At 37.8% G+C, this 17,705-nt stretch overlaps 2 protein-coding genes across 2 annotated transcripts in view; both read left to right on the forward strand.

Moving 5' to 3' along the window:
- Window positions 1-2,423: 2,423 nt before the first annotated feature.
- Window positions 2,424-10,225, forward strand: LOC119428477 (tetraspanin-6-like). The gene is made up of 9 exons (XM_037696159.1): window positions 2,424-2,447; window positions 3,846-3,911; window positions 4,143-4,256; window positions 5,866-5,940; window positions 6,071-6,166; window positions 7,362-7,451; window positions 8,164-8,226; window positions 9,785-9,868; window positions 10,047-10,225. Exons 1-9 carry the CDS (start codon window positions 2,424-2,426, stop codon window positions 10,185-10,187), a joined length of 753 nt encoding a protein of 250 aa, XP_037552087.1. The 3' UTR covers window positions 10,188-10,225.
- A 4,412-nt stretch (window positions 10,226-14,637) lies between these two features.
- The window catches only part of LOC119428478 (tetraspanin-7-like), a gene marked incomplete at its 3' end in the record, with an annotated part of 4,245 nt that continues 1,177 nt past the window's right edge, over window positions 14,638-17,705 (forward strand). The window contains exons 1-5 of the mRNA XM_037696160.1: window positions 14,638-14,747; window positions 15,405-15,470; window positions 17,008-17,124; window positions 17,237-17,311; window positions 17,409-17,501. Coding sequence (XP_037552088.1) covers window positions 14,688-14,747; window positions 15,405-15,470; window positions 17,008-17,124; window positions 17,237-17,311; window positions 17,409-17,501 — 411 coding nt within the window. The remainder of the gene's footprint in view (window positions 14,748-15,404; window positions 15,471-17,007; window positions 17,125-17,236; window positions 17,312-17,408; window positions 17,502-17,705) is intronic.

Raw genomic sequence — 17,705 nt, forward strand, 5'->3', positions numbered from 1 at the left:
GTCTGGGGACAGAGGAGACCAGTTTCTCAAGTTTAGAAATAGGAATGCTCTCCCATTCATGTCTAATACAGGCCTCTAACTGTTCAATCGTCTTGGGCCTTCTTTGTCGCACCTTCCTCTTTATGATGCGCCAAATGTTCTCTATAGGTGAAAGATCTGGACTGCAGGCTGGCCATTTCAGTACCCGGATCCTTCTCCTACATAGCCATGATGTTGTGATTGCTGCAGAATGTGGTCTGGCATTATCGTGTTGAAAAATGTAGGGTCTTCCTTGAAAGAGATGACGTCTAGATGGGAGCATATGTTGTTCTAGAACCTGAACATAGTTCTCTGCATTAATGGTGCCTTTCCAGACATGCAAGCTGCCCATGCCACAAGCGCTCATGCAACCCCATACCATCAGTGATGCAGGCTTCTGAACGGAGCGTTGATAACAACTTGGGCTATCCTTGTCCTCTCTGGTCCGGATGACATGGCGTCCCAGTGTTCCATAAAGAACTTCAAATCGTGACTCATCTGACACAGAACAGTCTTCCAATTTGCCACACTCCATTTTAAATGACCCCTGGCCCAGTGCAAACATCTGAGCTTGTGAAGCTTGCTTAGAAATGGCTTCTTCTTTGCACTGTAGAGTTTCAGCTGGCAACAGCGGATGGCACGGTGGATTGTGTTCACTGACAATGCTTTCTGGAAGTATTCCTGAGCCCATTCTGTTATTTCCTTGACAGTGGCATTCCTGTTTGAGGTGCAGTGACGTTTAAGGGCCCGGAGATCACGAGCATCCAGTAGAGTTTTACAGCCTTGACCCTTACGCACAGCGATTGTTCCAGATTCTCTGAATCTTTTGATGATGTTATGCACGGTTGATGATGATAACTTAAAAGTCTTTGCTATTTTAAGCTGGGTAACACCATTCTGAAAATGGTGGAATTGGTGATCCTCTTACCATCTGGGCTTCTCAGAAGCTCTTTTTATACCCAATCATGTTATCAATTGACCTAATTAATGTTAATTGGTCTTCGAGCTGTTCGTTATATGCTCAATTTCCTTTTTCCATCCACTTATTGCTACTTGTCCCAACTTTTTTGGGATTTGTTGACACTGTGAAATTTTGAATCAACATATTTTTCCTTTAGAATGTTACATTTACTCAGATTAAACTTTTGATCTGTCATAAATGTTATATTACAAAAAAAAAATTGACTTTTGCCATCTCCACATCATTGCATTCAGTTTTTATACACAATTTGTTTAGTGTCCCATCTTTTTTGGAATCCGGTTTGTATATTTTTGTAAGTTGTTTTTCCTTTTATTGGAAGTTATTAGGAAGGAGGGTTTGGGCTGCAACTCAACATGTAACATGAATTTTGTAATTTATGACGCAAATGTAAAAAAACATTAAACATATAGAAGAGGGAGCTCATCACATGCAGGGTGCATCTGGCTTTAGTGTGCATCTTTAGGTAACATTTAGCATTTTTGCTATTTTTTCTTAAATAAAATTTCCAAGGACTATGGACTATGGTAAGTAGATACACTCCAAAATTTTGGATTCAAGTGAGTCCACGATTAAAAATAAATCTATTTTTGTATGTTTTATGGATATGGGAGTACTGGTAATAAGAAGATTCTCTTTCAATCAATTCAACTCAATTTAATTCAACCTTTCTTTATACAGATTAGTCTCATTGAGTCACGAGGACTCATTTACAAGAGAGACCTGTTTGAAACAATGAACACAGATGAGGTACAGACAACAATAGACAATCAAAGTAAATAGAAGAAACTGAATAAAAACTAAACAAAAACAGCTACATTATAAAATGTAAAATACTAAAAACAGGAACATGTCTGTGTTGGTTTTTGCAATGAACCTAACAGTTTAAAATCCCTTAGAGAGGTCAAGGTCAAGAGCTTCAGATCTTTTTGTAAGGTGTTCCAGATTACAGGAGCGGAGTAGGAGAAGGCCCTTTTGCCTAGTTCAGTCTGCACTGAGGGAACACTGCAGGTAATAATGTCCAGAGAGCGCACGCTGTAGCTGCATTCACAAAGTGACATGTAGGAGGAGATGTATGAAGGCAACAGACCAAGAAGAGATTTATAGATGAAAATATACCAGTTTGAGAGTCTGCGTGAAGTTAATGACGACCAATTAACCAGTGAATACAGGGTGCAGTGGTGGGTACGGTAGTTACAGCCAGTTATGAATCTTAATCCACCGTGACAGACAGAGTCCAACATCTGCAGGGTGCTTGGAGGAGCGTTCATGTAAATAATGTCACCATAGTCAATGGAGGGAAGGAAAGTAGCAGCTACAAGTTGTTTCCTAGCGTTCTGAGTTAGACAGGATTTGTTTCTGAAAAAGAAACCCGTTTTAGTTTCAAATTCTTTACCAAGTTTTCGACGTGAGGCTAAAAAGAGAGATGCGAATCGACCAAGATACCCAAGTATATACAAGAATCAAAAAACTCAATAGGAGCACCATTTGAAGGAAAAAAAGAGGAAGGACTGCTGATACTGACTTCCTGTTGAGAAACATCCTTTTGGTTTTATCAGCATTTAGCACCAGTTTGAGACGGAACAAATCTGACTGGATGATGTCAAGAGCAGACTGTAAAAGCTGGAAAACTTTAGCAACTGATTTAGCTCAACAATAAACAACTATGTCGTTGGCATAGAAATGTAAGGATGCATCAGGAATGATCTGACCCACGTGACTTACATAGATTGTGAAAGGGTGTGTCCTAAGACTGAACCTTGTGGTACACCATTACTGACAGTTAGATAGCTGGAAGAACCATTATGTTGAACACATTGCCTCCAATCTGAGAGATACCAATCAGATTTTTCATTTCATATATCTAAATATTCCAGATTTTTGATATCATCTTTTAAAACAATGACAGCTCTAGAAAGAGGTACGTGATTTTTATTTGATTTATCTAAATATGGGTTTAATATTAAATTAAAATCCCAATGCAGTGACCATAAAGCTGAACTGAATCGAAAAGAAGATTTCTAAAAAATTGAGTCATCAACATCCGGTGCATATTTTTTTAATTAATGTCGTCGGGATCTAAAAGAGTTCAAACTGCACATTTAATCTCATCTAGATTTTTATTCATGCTTCATTTTACATCTTTTTTTAAAAATAAAATAGCACATCCACACTAATAGGTTTAAAATTAGATGAACTGAAAAAACAAACAAACAAAAAAACCCACGACTTGACTCAACTCCCCTGCTTTAGGCATTTCTTAAGCTTTTTGTGCTGTTTTTGTTGTTGTTTTTATTGTTGATGGTACAGTCATTTGGGATTACCAGTACTCCATTCACACTGTTATTCATTTATCAGTTCCTCATTGTACACCAGGATCATTGCCGTTTCATCCTGTGCACTGACTCTTGATGCCTCTAGTCTTCTGCCTCCCTCTTTTCTATTACCTGGGCAGTCAGGGTGCTATTGAGACGCAACCCTACATGTATTGTGATGTGTGTGTGTGTGTGTGTGTGTGTGTGTATATATACATACAGTAGGCTATATATACATTATCATTTAAAACAAAATTTACCAATTTCGTTTTGCATGTTAAGTTACAATCCAAGCCCTTCTTGCTAAAAAGCTCCGTCTACTTCACATCAATAGCTATTTATTTTACCAGCAGGGCATCTGATAACCTTAAATGATTTACAGAATCTGTCTCTCATTCTCTGTCGGTACTTGGTTGAGGCTGACTTCTCTGCAGCCTTATGGTTACCATTTACCTGTGGGATTCCAAAGTCCTGAACATCTGCATCGTTAACAATGTAAAGAACTCGTGGATCATAGTTGTTTTTGGTTGCAGGTCATCCTCATTCTCATGGTGGGGTTGGCACTTTTTGCTCATGGATACTTATTAAATGATGAACAGGTAACATGCATTTGCACTAATGTAGAAGGGGGGGGGGCATTATACATTTAATTTATTAAGACGTGAGAACAGTTTCAAAGTTATATACTTGGCCTAGTAAGGAAGTAAATGTTATGCAAAAAACTGGATTGTAAATGTGCATAAACACTGGTGCATTTCGTGTCAAATAAAACCAAAATAATTCACATCCTGTTCCCACGGTGCTGCTCTTTTCTGGTGTTTGCTCCGCAGGTAGAGAGTACTATGGGACTGCATTTTATTTATGGATTTTCTGCCATAACTCTGATCTTTCTCATCTTTGGTGGATTTGGTGCCTGGAAAGAGAAGAAGTGGGCGCTAATAACAGTAAGTCAAATAAATAAAAATAACACATTGGTGCCATCAAGTTCAAAAGTATCTAATTTTGAACACAAATGGTGGTGCTTAAAAGTTTGTGAACGCTTTAGAATTTTCTATATTTCTGCATAAATATGACCTAAAACATGGTCAGATTTCTATACAAGTCCTAAAAATAGATAAAAGAACCCAGTTAAACAAATGAGACAAAAATATTGTACTTGGACATTTATTTATTGCGGAAAATGAGCCAATATTACATATTTGTGAGTGGAAAAAGAATATGAAACTTTGCTTTCAGTACCTGGTGTGACCCCACTGTGTAGCATTAACTAAATGTTTCTAGTAAGTGTTGATCAGCCCTGCACACCGGCTTGGAAGTATTTTAGCCCATTCCTACTGAACAGCTTCAACTCTGGATGTTGGTGGTTTCCTCACTTTAACTGCTGCTTCAGGTCCTTCCACAACATTTGGATTGGATTAAGGTCAGGTCTTTGACTTGGCCATTCCAAAACATGAACTTTATTCTTCTTGAACCATTCTTTGGTAGAACCACTTGCACGCTCAGGGTCATTGTGTGCATGACCCACCTTCTCTTGAGATAAAGCCCATGGACAGATGTTCTGACATTTTCCTTCACAATTCTCTGATATAATTCAGAATTCATTGTTCCATCAATGATAGCAAGCCGTCCTGGCCCAGATACAGCTGAACAGGCCCAAACCATGATACTACCACCACCATGTTTCACATATGGGATAAGGTTCTTATGTAGGAACGCATGCGTTTCCTTTCTACAAACATAACGCTTTTCATTTAAACCAAAAAAGTTCTATTTTGGTCTCATTCGTCCACAAAACATTCTTTCAACAGTCTTCTGGCTCGTCCACGTGATCTTTAACAAACTGCAGATGAGCAGCAATGTTCTTTTTGGAGAGCAGTGGCTTCTCCTTCAACACTGACATGCCCACCATTGTTGTCTAGTGTTTTCCTGATGGTGGACTCATGAACATTAGCATTAGTCGATGTGAGAGAGGCCTTCAGCTGCTTAGAAGTTACCCTGGGGTCCTTTGTGACTTTGCCAACTATGACACACCTTGTTCTTGGAGTGATCTTTGTTGGTCCACCACTCCTGGGGAGGGAACAATGGTCGAATTTCCTCCATTTGTACACAATCTGTCTGACTGTGGATTGGTGGAGTCCAAACTTTTACAGATGGTTTTGTAACATTTTCCAGCCTTATGAACATCAACGTCTCTTTTTCTGAGGTTCTCAGAAATCTCCTTTGTGCACGAACATGATCCACTTCCACAAACATGTTGTGAAGAGCAGACTTTGTTAGATCCCTGTTCTTCAAATCAAACATGGTGCCCACTCACACCTGATCATCATCCCATTGATTGACGACACCTGACTCTAATTTCACCTTCAAATTAACTGCTAATCCTAGAGGTTCACATACTTTTGCCACTCACACAGTAAATATTAGATAATTTTCCTCAATAAATAAATGACCAAGTATAATATTTTTGTCTCGTGGTTAACTGGGTTCTCTTTAGCTACTTTTAGGACTTGTGTGAAAACCTCTAGAGCTCAGAGTCTGATTTTTGTTTGTCAGTTTGCAGTTGGGATGATCCTGATCTGTCTGTACCTGCTTGCAGGTGAAATTTTTTTTCTGGTGCTAAAACCCAAGGTGTGTTGGACTTTTACGTGTTTTTGTCAGTAATTATTTTGTGTGTCACATAATAAACCTTAAGACTTAAAATGCATGCGTAAAGTTGTTCATCAATGCTCACTTTTAACTTTTACTGTATGTTCAACAGATAGAAGAAATCCTGAAAGATTCATTCTACACCTTCCTGCCTATTGCTAATGCCACACAGAGTCATCTAGATACTCTCAATTATACACAGGTGGAGGTAAGAAGCAGCTACTGAGCTAAAAATGTCACATGGTATTAGATGAGAGTGCATTACAACACACATTCTGAGAGTGACATATTGCAAAATTGCATAAGACTGTCCATTTTGTTTATTTTCCAAGGTTATTTCTCAACATAACTGATCATAACTTAATACTGACATGAAAGGCAGTGGGTTATATGATGCATTAAAAAAACAACTGATGACATCATAATACATTTATGCATCAGGAGGCCGATGAGGGCAGTGAGTTGTCCGTGGACACTGCCAGAAAGTTCCATAGTCCTGATAAAGATGGCACAGTGTCTATCAGCCGGCTCAACTCTGACACAGATCCACAGATGTCCTCGGGAGGGGAGCGGAGCTTCTTGTTCACATAAACAACTCGGAGAAGTTTGAGATAACTGGCCAATTCAAAGCCGAGAGGCGAAGCCAAAGTCAGATAACAATTGTTTTGGGTCAGGCAGCCTCTGCTTGAATTTCCATGTCTGCCTTCATAGTTCTGCTGGTACGTCTCACTGGCGATTCCAAACAACCAAATTTTGTGGTCACACCGCCGGACTGAGCTTGTAGCCTTCTCTAAGGTCGATTCCTTCCTGCCAATGAGTCCCAGGAGCCGCAAGTGGCCTGTGATTCTCAGAAATTGCGTCCATCTTACGGCTCAGCTCTTGCAGCGCCTGAGAGCTGACTGCTCGATACATTCCTTCATATAAGGCAGGCAGCCTAACAATTACCAGAACCGCTGCCGCCGTCTTCCGAATTTGTCAATATGCCAGATACCCACCAACACCCAAAAGCATAAATCCGGTTATCATAAATCCAATTATATACACGACGTCTATGTCCTCAACGGACAATACAAGAGACTCACCATCTTCCACTGGTCCCAGGAATCCATTGTGTATCCAGCTGCGAGTGTCCCTTCAGGGCATGAGAGCTCTCCTTCGCCCTGTCTTCTTGTTGAGAACATTTTGTCAGTTGTGTTGAGAGACCAGCTGACCAGATCCATAATTTATAATTCAGAGGATATGTAGTGAGACACTCTGACAGGAATCACAAGACAAAGAGCAAAGCAGGAGGGAACTGTGTCTGTCCTTGTCGAGGGCAAGCAGGAAGTGAATACCAGCTTATTGTTGTGGTACAAACATAGTTATAATATGTATTACCAACTTCCTATTTAATTTCATTTCAGTTACAGTGCTGTGGGGTGGAGAGCTACATGGATTGGGAAAACAACATCCCAGGATCCTGTTTGTGTGTTGAAGACTCTGCAAATCCATGTGTGAGTGACTGAGCTCAAACTCGTATCTGCTCATACACTGCGATGTTGCTACATTTCATCAGTTTAGTCATTTTTGAAGTGATGCTCTGTTACATTGCTATCATAGTACCTCATTCATCAACCATTATATTAGTACATTAACATATACTAAACTTTGCACTTTTGCATAACATTGATTGCTTTGTTTGTCTACATTTTCTCAACTGAACCATGTCTATCCCCAAAGAGAACATGCATTAAAGTGCTAGCAAAAACTGTTTGATGCCCATGGTGCTGAGGCTGCTGAAAGTTTCATTTGGCTAGGAGCTGAGGAAGTTCTGGAATGATAAGATACACCAGTTGCATATGCACGGCCTGTACCTGTTAGGAACACAGACGTTTGATTGAGGAAACATCAACAAACTAAAATGTTGTCTTACAAAAGCAAAAAGATCTAATATTAGCTAACAGCATCTGAAAAGCAATATTAAAAACAGGACATTGTTTGCCAAGCTATTAGCCTAGCCTGGACACAGACTTTCCATCTTTCTCCAAACAGAACATCCCTTCAGAATTTACCGGATTATCCCTTTAAGATTCCCTTGCTCTAGATTCTAATTGCTCCTCTCTCTCAGGATGTGCATATGGCAGATTTTGTGAAGATTATGGAAACATTTTCAGTTGTTACAACAGATAACCTTTTTATTCTCTGGTTCCTTTTTAATTATTCTAGATGGACGCTCCAAGAGACTCCAACTTGTTCATAGAAGGCCAGACCATCAAGATTTATTCTGAGGTAATGATGGTTTAAGGAAGAACAACCTCTGGTTTTTCCCTTCTTTGACTTTGCGTTATTATAAAAATCATCATCTGGTCTGTAACAGGTCTAAAATGTAAATACAACTATAAAGAAACAACGAAACAGATCACATTGTAAATGCAGAAGAAGAGGACCAAAACTAATAAAATGGTTTAATTGGCTTCATAATTCTTTCAATGAAAATGCAACGGACTCGAGGATAAAAGCCATTTAAAAATAAAGACATTTAAGTTTTGTCTCCTTTGGATTGAAATTGATCTTTAGTCTTTTCATGTTGCAATTTGAATTAATATATTTTGCAGTCTTAGACAAAATAAACACATTTAAATCAGCTTAAATATGTATGTTGACCAGATTTTAATCATTATACTTCATATGCAACTTTGATATTTTGCCTGTTTGAATCTCAAGTCATCAGTTTAAATTATTTTTTGTTGATGTTCAATCTCTGATTGAAACAACTGATTCATTATAATTGTGGTTTTTACGTAAACAATTGCATAAAGGACTCAGCATTCAGTAGAGCTGTTGCTTCTCAGAGAGAAAGTTGCCGGTTCAAATCCCGACCAGGGACCTTCCTGGGTGGAGTTTGCATGTGCATGCGTGAGCTTTCTCTGGGTACTCCAGTTTCCTCCCACAGACCAAAAACATGCATGTTAGACTGATTGGTAACTCTAAGGCCCTGTTTACACGAAAACGATTTCTGGTGAAAATGGAAGAGTTTCATTGTGTTTCTACTGTTCATTTACACAAAAATAGCAAATGTTTTCTTTGACAATGGCACAATTTGAGAACGGGTTCCAGAGTGCAATGGTTCAAAAACATCTCAGTGTCCATTGCCGTGTAAACAGAAGAAATAGATCTTTTCTGTGAAGGAATCCCTGGCTCATGTGCAGTATGACGCAAAACATAGTGCCTTCCTACAATCCACAGAAGAGGAAACTATCGACAATGGTGGATACCAGAGTATTGTTTGTGCTTCTGAATCTTATAAATATATCAATCTAATTTCCTCAGACTGCTTTCAGTTTGGACATCATCTGGGCTTTTGCTATGCTGGTTTGCATGCACACTTAGTTTCAAGTTTCAAAGAACATAGAACCAATTAGTGGCATGGCAAGAGAATTACACCTTTTCCACGTCTACCGTTTCTGTGTAAACAGAGATTGTAATTAGAATGTTTCCATGTAAATGTGGTAATAGAAATGGGGAAAAAATTCAGTTTTCATTGGATCGTTGTCGTGTAAACAGGGCCTAAATTGTCCCTAGGTGTGAGTGAGAGAGTGAATGGTTGTTTGTCTCGTTTGTCTCTATGTGTCTCTGTGATGGGATTTGCGACCTGTCCAGGGTGTACCCCTCTTCTCACACAGTGACTGCTGGACTTGGGCACCAGTAAACTCAATGGCCTGAAAAGAAAGAAATGGGTAAAGGTAATGGATGGCTGGATGGCTGGATGGATGGATGGATGGCTGGATGGATGGATGGATGGATGGAGGACACATGACTTAAAGTATTGACTGATTTTCTGTTTCAGCCTTGTCTTCCACTTATCATCCAACGCGACCTGCAGTTCCTTCAAATATTGACAGGCATTCGAGTAGGAATGATATTACTGTGGGTATGTATGGTGCATGTCTAATATTGTCGGGTAGAGAAATTCTCTACTAACTCACTTTTTTAACAGCACTCTTACACAAAACATTCCTTTTGGTTGACATTTAAATCTCATTCATCTCAAAACACGTTAGTTGTGAGTTTGTGACCATACAGTTGTCTCGGATTCTTTTTCGTCCCAGGTGTTGGCCATTGGATTGTGCGTTGCCATCCTGTGTCAAATTAATAAGAAGCTGGAAACTCCTAAAGTGGTCTACAGTTCAGAAGCAAAAGCAGGAAAGTACAGTTGTCTCACAGAAACTTATGATTCGTGTCCAACTTGATTTTTTTTCTTTTTTGCAGAAAATGTAATATTAACAATTACCCAGGCTAATTACTTTCCAGTTATTTCAGTGTGACTTCTCAGATTTTATTAATTGCTGTGCTATTAGTGATTGTTGGTGATACTGCATGTGTTTGTTGCCTGCCTGTATATGCAGATAAAAATGCATTTTGTATCTGTATTGAAACTACAAATAAATAAAATGTATTGGTAACACTTTACAATAAGGTACACAAAATTTGATTAACTACTACAGAACACCTCAGGAACAAATCAGGAACAAATCAGGAGTTAATATGTAGTTAACCAGTAGTTACTGGGGAACACACAGCCCAGCCTTATTAGGGGACTATTAGTTAGTTACCTGTGAAACGAAGAGGAACTAATCAGGAACTAATGGTTAGTTAACATAGAAACCAAAGAGAAACGAATCAGGAGTTAATGAGTAGTTAATGAGTACTTACCGAGGAACACACAGCCAAGCCTTATTACGGGACTACTTGTTAGTACCTTGTAAATGAAGAGGAACTAATCAAGAGCTAATCGGTAGTAACCAAGGAAACTAAAGAGGAACGAATCAGGAGCTTGTGGGTAATAAAATCAGTAATCACTAGGAAACAGGTTTTTGACAATTACGAGCCGTGGCCTCACTGGTGCAGGGTTTATTCAGAACAATTTCTCCTCTGTTTCTGTGGTAACTAACCAGTAGTCCCCTAATAAGGCTTGGCTGTGTGTAAGTAAGAAAGTAAGTAAGTAAGTAAGTAAGTAAGTAAGTAATAATAACTTTTATTTATAATGTACTTTATATTCACAATGGATCTCAAAGTGCTACAGTGAGTGAACATCAGATAACATCAGGATAAAAAGCAACCATGCAAGCAACCGAGAGGAGGAACAACCAGGCAGATAATGCCTCAGAATGATCACATCAAAAACTTAAAATGCACAAAATGCAGATAAAATACTCAAATAAGAACTGTGGGTGCAATAAAAAACAAACAAAAACAAAATATACGACAGTAAGTACTGGTTAACACCATATTAGCTCCTGATTCATTTCTTTTTGACTTACTTGTTAACTACCCATTAGTTCTTCATTAGTTCCTCTTTATTTACAAAGTAACTAACCAGTAGTCCTTTAATAAGGCTTGCCTGTGTGTTCCTCAGTGAGTATTGGTTAACTATCCGTTAACTCCTGATTTGTTCCTTAGGCATTCCCTAGTAGTTAAGTAAATTTTGTGTACTTTTTGTAATGTGTTACCAATGTATTTGTAAGTATATGTCTACAACTAAAACCAATGTCAAGCAGTGATAGTAACATTATCAATATACTTAATAATAATTGTACCTTGGTACATTTTCTTAGACTATATTATTAAAAAATAACTTTTTAGTATGATTTATGCATGAAATACTGAAGACACTCATTTTGCCTAACCCCAATTTTAATTACAATATTTGGTGTGCCCCACATTATTTTGAAATTATGTTTATTTGTCTAAATTTTTTACACTACTCATTTTTCCTAAATCTTATGTTTATTAGCTTGTTATTATATCATATCTAATGTCAGCAAATTAAATTCTCTGTCTTAAGACACGTCTATATAATACATTTATCTTTTTTGCTTGAATTTTAAAGGTAGTTTGAGTTTTCTACTATATCGCTTTGTTGGACAATTTGTATTTTATAATAATGTAAATATTCTAAGGAGTACTTCATAAGCACCATTAATATGTTTGTCTATATAGTTAATAATTATTTAGGTTTTATATGCATATATGTTTTTTTAATCCAGTTTGCTAATCTTATAGTTTTATTGTAGACTATAAAAACGAGACGATGGTCAGAGTCAGCAGCAGAATTGACAGAGATTTGTCAAGTTTTATTTTTATATGTACAGCCTAAATATTCAGCTGCTTCTAAACTCACAAATGCATTTTACCAAAAAAACATGGCACCATTGAATGAGAAATGGCTATCATTAACTTTCCAATAGCTTAGTTTTTATTGCCAAGAACAGATGTTACAACAAAATAATCAACTGAATACAAATGTTTGTTGTGCAAAAATTTAACAATAAAATAAATGCTGTTTTACAGTAAATGTCATTTCATCAAATTCTCAGTGTTGTTATCAGTTCAGAGTCTTTGCACGTGTTTTGTTTTTGCTGAGGAAAAGTGATACATGATAATGTGTGTGAGTGTGTGTATGATTAGTGTCCCGAGAACTGATAGTGTGTGTGTGTGTCCACTGATTGTTCCAGGACGGACATGAAAGACAGTTAGATGATGAGAATATATTGTATTGTATTTTTTCTGCTTTTAAATTTTTTGAGATAAAATGAAAGGTGGGTGTGCCATCAAATTTAACACAAGCTGTAAAATAAAGGACATTTGAACAATGTTTACTTATTTCTTGTCCCTTGAACAATAGTGGTTCGCTAACTTTTCAGCTTTTGATTCACAAAACAAGAGTGTCAGAAACTTGTGACTGTTGGAACAAAAACACCTTTCTGCTGGGATTAGAAACACATGAGCTGATGTTTCACATCATCTGATATTTGGTATCTAACATGAAACATGGAGCTGCTCTGCTGGCAACATGGAAAAAGCTCCTGCAGCATTTGTTTTGTATGTCTTGGAGTGATTTTTGTAAATTACTCAGTTGGAGGTACAGTAAACTCATTTCTCATCAGGTGGTACTCTTTTTTGTTAAACAGGCCACAGCAAATAAAATTCAACTTTGTGTGCTCAAATACTGCATTAATTAATACTGGAGGACCTCAGGGCTGTGTGTTAGCTCACCATTTTTATTCACCTAATGACTGTCAGCTCCCAGTTGGACCAATATGTGTTAAACTTTTCAGATGACACCAGTGTTGTAGTCTATGCAATATGCGGGCATACGGAGCATACCCACTAGAAAAGCTTGGGAATTTCACTTAAGAGTGCCCAATGATACGAGCACGTCATTGTGATACATGACAGGGGCTTGTGTCATTGTCAACACATTTGGAACATTTTATAGACACACTGAGTTGGTTCAACCTGTTTTTTGTATAATTAATCCTACTTAATACTTGACCATGTTTTGCTTTGATACTGTTTAATAAATTCTATAACCTATTTTTAACACAAAGCCAACTGTTGTGCAAAGTTTGTTGTACATTTATTCAAATAAAAGCATCAGATAAATTTTGAAATGTTCAATACGCTTAAAAATCTAAATAAATTGACGATTACAGTGTACTAACTGGTGTACTTTGGTTTCTAAGCACATTATACACACTACAAAAATGTAGATGACACCACTGGATGACACATAATTGGTCTGCTTAAAACTAATTCCAACTCAGGCAGCCACAGATCTGGGGTTGATTGATGTCTTTGTGAAATGGTGTGATGCCCATAAACTGCAGATAACAACGGAGATGCTGGTAGACCTCAGGTACATGGACATAACATCAAGTCAAGTCACACTTGGGAGTACACTTTGATACCGATGTCCTGGCACATACAAGTGTAAAGGGTTTGTGCCTAAATCCACCTTTGTCTGCATTTTCTCCACTGACTTGAGTGCTTAGAGTCTGCAAGAATATTATATTGCTTCTTTTTTTACAGCGCAACCACTGAGTCAGTGATAAGATATGGTATGATTTTGATTTGGTAATCTGATCACAAAATCAAAGGCTCTGATATTAAATTTGCTGAAGACAACAGATAAAATCATGGGCACCGCTGAACCTGTAACTTTCCAATAGCAGTTTGAGCAAACGGCCTACAGACAGGCAGACAGTGTTTTGTCAGATGCCGCATGTTCTGCACGCAGAATACGTTGTACTGAACTCAGGACTAAAGTACACGTTCATTTATATAAATATAACCGCTACAAAAATTAATTCTTCCCTCTCAGTGAGGCTCATCAATGAGCAGACGACAGCATACGTATATGTATACATAAATGTGTGAGTTTTATGTGGAATGTGTGCAAATTTCTTCCAAAGGAGACTAATAAATGCACTTTGAGCTTTGATATCAGTTCGAGATTATTTAAAATCGTTCCTATAAGAAAATCACTTGTGCTTTGGTGAGACTAAAAAACATCAGTTTTGCAGCAATCTACCGTATCCGAGGTACAAAATTAGTTTATAGTTAGAAATCTGTTTTTTGTTTTTTCCCTTTCTCGTACATTAACAATGCAGACTGGTATCTTGAACTTCCATTTTTTAATTATTATTATTATTTTTTTATTAATTAGGTGCCAAAACAAGGAAAACAAGGTAGTTAGTGGGCCTACGCCCTGCTAGGCCCCCCTATAGCCACACCCCTGACACAGACATACCCCTCCTTCCACCTGGGGAGAGCTTTTTATCTGCAGTACACATTGGTTCCTGTAATTCTCCTCCCACTGGGCTCAGTTCTGGGTTTCTTCAAGAATAATTTGTCTGTGCAGAGTCTCTGACGCAAAGCATCTGTGTCGAGAGGCCAGGGTCAGGAAAATGGGGAAAGTGGACATCTGGTTGAAACGGAGTTACGTGGGTGTGATTGCTCTGATTGCGGTGAGTTGTTTCTTTCTGCTGCTAATCTAATAAAACAAACTATTAGATGTTCAGATTCTTTATTTGACCTGAAACTTGTGCATTATCCACCATCGGGCCTCCAGTACGTTCTGTGACACTGTCTCTGCAGCTCATGACAGAAACTGACTGGAATAAACAAAAGAGGGAAAATTAATCCCTTATGTGGTTGGGAACAAAAAAGCGTTAATCAAAAAGACAAAGTGGGGAGGTGTTTTCTTGCGCAATTTCAGACCCAAGTCAAACATCTGTGTGGAGAGGCTTTATCAGGAAAAACAAGGTTTGACTTTAAATCGGGATAAGATGGTGGGTGTGGAACAACAGGCAGTTATTGGGAAAAAACCTGTTCAGATCTCTCGGGTGTCAAGTTGCTGGAGCCAAAATTAATATAAAAAAAAGAGCTGAAAACAATGTTGACATAAAGGAAAATGTGTTTTACTATGTTTGCAACTCCTGCTGGAGTTGATTTTTTTAATAAGTTGCTTAAAATGACTTGTTTCTGTAAAGTTTGACAGCTATTGTAAAACTATCCCGCCTTCTGGACAAAACCTATACTTCCAGTACATCATTTTATGTAGAACTATGTTTACTTTCAGTGAACTTGCTCCTGAATAATGCAGTTTACGTTGCTGCTTTTAGGCAATCTGCATCCTGCTGCTGGGATTCACTCTGTTCAGTCACGGAGTCTCGCACGCTCGTGAAAAGGTAATGAAGATTTAAAGTAATTTATCATGAACAAATTAAAAAAATAAAAAAGTTTCAGACCATGTTTTTCTATAAGACTTCTAAACTCTGTAAAGGCACCTCACATCTAACCTTCCCTTTATTGTCATGAAGTAAAAGATAAACCGGAATAAATGCACTTTTACAGAGCATGATAGTATATTTGGTGGTTTATCATTATCATGGCCTTGAAATATCTTGTGATTTAGGCATGAGAATTACACATGGGAAACATACTGATCCAAATAAATACAGTGGAATGCACAATGCAGGTGCATTTTGTCTTTTGTTTCAATAGTGATCAGACATTTTAGCTCAAAACAGCTGCATCCTCTTCTAAACCATGTTTCAACATTGAACTTTTACTCACCTGAATTCTCACGCTGTCACACAGTGAAACTACAGCAGGAGAAATGCATCCACTTCATATTAAGACAAAGAAATTCAGTTCAGTTTATTTATAAAGCGCCAAGTCACAACAGAAGTCGTCTCAGGGCACTGAACAGAAACATTCATTCATAAAAATAACAAGTTAACACTATTTATCTGAGGAGCAGACTGCTTTGAGTTTAACTCCATCTCAGAACTCTCATCTTGAGCAAGCGTGAAGGCGACAGTGGAAAGGAAAAACCCTCGTGAGGAAGAAACCTTTAACAGATCCAGGCTCAGGACAAGCGGCCATCTTCGGCTGGCTGAGTTGGTAGGAACAGATACACAACGGCAGGTCAAGAATCACATGTTAATATAGAATTCATATCAAATGAAAACTATTCAATTGTAACAAATCATTTAAAGAAATTAGATCAGTTTGTCCTCCAGTAGTCTAAACCTATAGCAGCATAAAAGCCAACCCTAACTATAGGATTTATCAAAAAGGAAAGTCTTAAGCCCAGTCTTAAAGCCTCACGGACATAAACTGGAAGTTTGTTCCACAAGAGAGGAGCCTGATAACTGAACGATCTTCCTCCCATTCTGCTTTTGGAAACTCTAGGAAGCGCGAGTAAACCTGCAGTCTGAGAGCAAAGTGCTCTGTTAGGAAAATATGGAACAATAAGATATGTAATATAAGAGGGAGCTAGGTTGTTGAGAGCTTTGTAGGTAAAACTAAATTGTAGATAAAAGTCAGAATGTACTTTTACATATTTGCATTGATAATTATTGGGTTTGATAACTTTGATTGGTAACCTTATTAATTTGAGGTTATAAGGGCAATTATTATTGCTTTCATCAAGGCAGAAATTATATTGACAATAAAAAAGCGGGAAAAAATCCTAAATTTGAGCCTTATATTACTGATGAGGAAACTTAAATCACTTTATCTTCTGCTATTAAATAATAATTCATAGCTCCTCACAGCAAACTTCCAGGACAGGACACAATCAGAAAATACTGTCAACCTGATAGTTTCGAATTTTTGTTGTATCCTACCCTTAATTAACCTTTAACTGTAAGCACTGAAAGTGAATTTTACCGTGTTTGCTTTAAACCAACCTGCTTCTGTTATGCTTTCTTTCTACAGGCGGAGAATGAAATCATAGGGCTACATTTTCTCTACATATTTTCTGCTGTCATTCTGCTCTTTGTCATCTTTGGTGGATTTGGTGCCCAGAAAGAGAAGAAGTGGGCACTTATAGTGGTAAGATAAAGAAAATCACTTTTGTTTTTTTGGGAGGCAATCAAACAAAACCTATAATAATAATAATAATAATAATAATAAAAGATCTGACCTGTGTATATTTTTGCATCAGTTTGCAGTTGGAATGATCCTGAGCTGTCTGTTCCTGCTCGTCCTCGTAATCAATGCACTGACTGTCAACCACCAGGTACCAGCTGCTCAACGTGGCTGACGTGTTTTGTGCAATCGTGTGCAAAATTGTCTGTAAATCTATTGTTTTTTTTTCTTGCCTTTTTGATGCATAGATGGAAAACGAGATGAAGAAGGAGCTCAGCTTCCTGCCTCTCGCTAACGCCAGCGACAGCCATTTATTGTACATCAATAATTTACAAAAAGAAGTAAGTAACCATGAGTTATGAGATGATTCATTCAGGTTTGTATTCCAGTTTACTCATTCTTTATTAACTGTAATTGCACAGATCAGGAAGTAGGGTAGAGAAACAGGATTTTCCTTTTCCTCTAAGTATCTGTGATTTATTGGAATGTAAGGAAAACGACAGACAGACAGACAGACAGACAGACAGACAGACAGACAGACAGAC

Source organism: Nematolebias whitei, chromosome 22 (assembly GCF_014905685.2).
Source record: "Nematolebias whitei isolate Nwh7 chromosome 22, NemWhi1, whole genome shotgun sequence".
Classification (NCBI taxonomy): domain Eukaryota; kingdom Metazoa; phylum Chordata; class Actinopteri; order Cyprinodontiformes; family Rivulidae; genus Nematolebias; species Nematolebias whitei.